Source organism: Triticum urartu, chromosome 3A, assembly GCF_056163025.1.
Source record: "Triticum urartu cultivar PI428250 chromosome 3A, HENAU_Tu73, whole genome shotgun sequence".
NCBI classification, from domain to species: domain Eukaryota; kingdom Viridiplantae; phylum Streptophyta; class Magnoliopsida; order Poales; family Poaceae; genus Triticum; species Triticum urartu.
In genome coordinates this window covers 11,558,728-11,561,564 of record NC_141875.1, presented here as the reverse complement: position 1 = coordinate 11,561,564, position 2,837 = coordinate 11,558,728, and the positions used below count along the sequence as shown (strand labels likewise).

General features: G+C 53.2%; 1 protein-coding gene across 1 annotated transcript; it reads left to right on the top strand.

Moving 5' to 3' along the window:
- On the top strand, positions 1–897 carry LOC125548432 (uncharacterized). The gene has a single exon (XM_048712025.1). The coding sequence runs from the start codon at positions 1–3 to the stop codon at positions 895–897; it is 897 nt and encodes a 298-aa protein (XP_048567982.1).
- The last annotated feature ends 1,940 nt before the right edge of the window (positions 898–2,837 follow it).

Genomic DNA, 2,837 nt, shown 5'->3' with positions numbered 1-2,837 from the left:
ATGGCGCTGAACGAGAGCCTCGCCAGGTTCCGGCTGCTGCAGGAGAAGAACCAGGCGGCTCTGTCCGCCATCGCCGCAATCAGGACCTCATCATCATCGTCCACTAAGCCGTCCCAGCGGCAGGCCGCTCCAACTCCACGGCCGGCGGCTAAACCATCCCCGTCCCCGCCCGCGCCCATGCCTGCCGCCGTCGTCAGGTTCTCCGATGACACGGCGCGGCTACGGAAGATCAACGAGGTGAGGACGTCCACCGTCGGGCACCAGATGAAAAGCGTGATCGACCTGCTCGACAAGACGAGGGAAGCTCTTACGACGCATCAGATCAACCAACGGACCTACGTCGACATCGACGGCAACCGGACCCTCGCCGAGAGCCTGAGGAACAACCCCAAAGTGCGCTTCGACGGGCGGCGCTACTCCTACAAGCCCACGCACGACGTCAAGGCCAAAGGCGAGCTGCTCTCGCTCATCAGAAGCTTCCCCGACGGCCTCCCGGCGTCCGAGGTGGATGACGCCTATCCAGCCGTCTTGGAAGATCTGCAGGCCCTCAAATCCTCGGGCGACGTCTATCTGCTGCCGGGGGAGGGAGGCATCATCGCGTACCCGAACGACGACCCGAGGTCGAGGATGGAGGTGGACGGCGAGCTCAAGAAGCTGTTCCACGACATCAAGCTCCCGCGGGAGATGCTCGACATCGAGAAGGAGCTTCGGAAGATCGGCGAGAGGCCGGCCACCGACACTGTGAAGCGGCGCGCGGCGGAGCAGCTCCATGGCCGGCAGCCGAAGCCCAAGAAGGCCAAGAAGAAGTCGCGCGGGATCACCAGCAGGACCAAGCTCACCAACGTTCATCTCCCGTGGCTCATGGACCTGCCTGTCGACTCGAAAGATATCATCTAATGACTGATGGGTAGTGTGTAAATCATGTATGGCACGTGGATTGGAACTTCTGACTTTCTGTTGGATTCTATATATACTCTGCCGTCCCAGGATGCACCTGCCCAAGACTGAGATTTGTCTTACGGTGTGTTACTTTACAACGAAGATGTCAAGTAACTAAATGAACCAACTGAATTTCCAGGTGCTCTCACCAATTACATCGAAGGTTTCAACAATCAAGATTGGCTAAGCCAGTCTTTAAATTTGTGGAATACATGGCCAAAAAATGAATGCACTACAAGAAAGAGCTTAGATGCCGAGTACACGACAAAGGTCGATTGCCTCAGCAAGGCTTTGCCGGGTGGCACACTCGGCGAAACCTACTCAACATACATCATAAAACGACACTCGACAAACAAAAGGGATAGGCGGAACGGGCGAACAATGCTGGTGCCACATGCTGCTGGTGTTCTGCCAAGTGCACGTTCTTTAACACTCGACAAACATTTTGGACAGTGACAAAAGAAAAAGGCAGGCGGCTTGCCGGCTGTGGCGGAGGTGAAACCTTCCGAAGTAACAAGAGCATGGCTTGACGACCTGTGGTCGAGGGACGACAGCATGGCGGGTTGATGGCTTCCCTGTCGTTCGCCATCGATGGTGGCTCCGCCCTTGCCAAATAGAGGCGAAGGAATGCGCTGCGGCACGACTGGGCCATGGTTGTCTCACCATTGTGCTTGCTAGCGGCCGCGCACGTGGGGATTGGGGAGGGGCAGCGTGGCGGTGACAGCGTTCCGTGGCACGCATGGGAAGGATGAGGCGGCGTGGAGGCGTTCCGTGGCATGCATCGTCTCTCTCCTAGGAGCGTCGTCGTGGAACCCAGGTGTCTCCGGCTTGTCATGCCACCATCTGATCCTGTCTTGAAGCTTCTTCGGTATTGGTGTCGGACGGTTGCACTTACCTATTTATCTTCTACACGGGTCCTTGTTGACACCACTCGTGGTCCTTGATGTCTGCAAATAGAGGCCCGGGCTCCATGATCCGAAGCGGGATGGCAGGGGCCCCTCTCCGACGACAACTTGCTTGTGAGTGTCGCAACTAGCCCGGGTGTTTTACCTATGCCTTGTTCCGTCTCTTGTTGGTAGTCTAGGTTACTTTGTGTTAGTGTGTGGGTTCTCCAGTTATCTTGTTTTTCTCATTGATCTGCTTTGTAGGATCTCCTCATCAGCATGTATCTGTTTGGCTGTGCGGCTTTACATATAAAGTTGGGTGGAAGTCTTTTTTGGTTGATAGGGATGCTAGCACGGATGCTAGTTGGACAGAATTGGACCTTGTGGTGGAGAGCGACTGTGCAGATACGCTACATTTGATCTCTGCTGTGGGGAAAGATCGTTCAGCTCACACTCAGAGTCATGGAGATTATATCCCTGCTAGCTCAAGAAAGAAGGATTCAGTTACAGAAGATTAAGCGTAGTGTAAATCTCGCTAGCATACTCTCGCCCATTTGGGACGTACTCAACAGCGGACTGCTGTTTGGCTGCGTAACCCTCCCGACAAGATCGCGAGCATCATTGCCGCTGAGTGTAACCATATTACTTGATGAATGAAATCCTCTTTCCCGCAAAAATAAAAAATAAAATCAACCGTCATGAATAGGAACCAGAAAAAAAATAGATAATTTAGCTTACATGGACAAACATTGAAAACTCTGATTGGAGAGCTTCCACATTACACTTAACATGACTCGACAGCCTCAATCAGCATAAGGCAGCATTATGGAGCATGTCAACCTTTCTAGTGTCCATGTCAATCAGGATCAACTGCCTCCATCAATCTGACATTATATGATCTTGCTATCTTAAGCAGTTGGCATGTATAATCTGTCACTATCGAATGTTGATCCGCTCCAAGGCCGAGCACGTCAACATTCCACGCGTAACACGGCCAGTAAGAAGCTGCTTGAT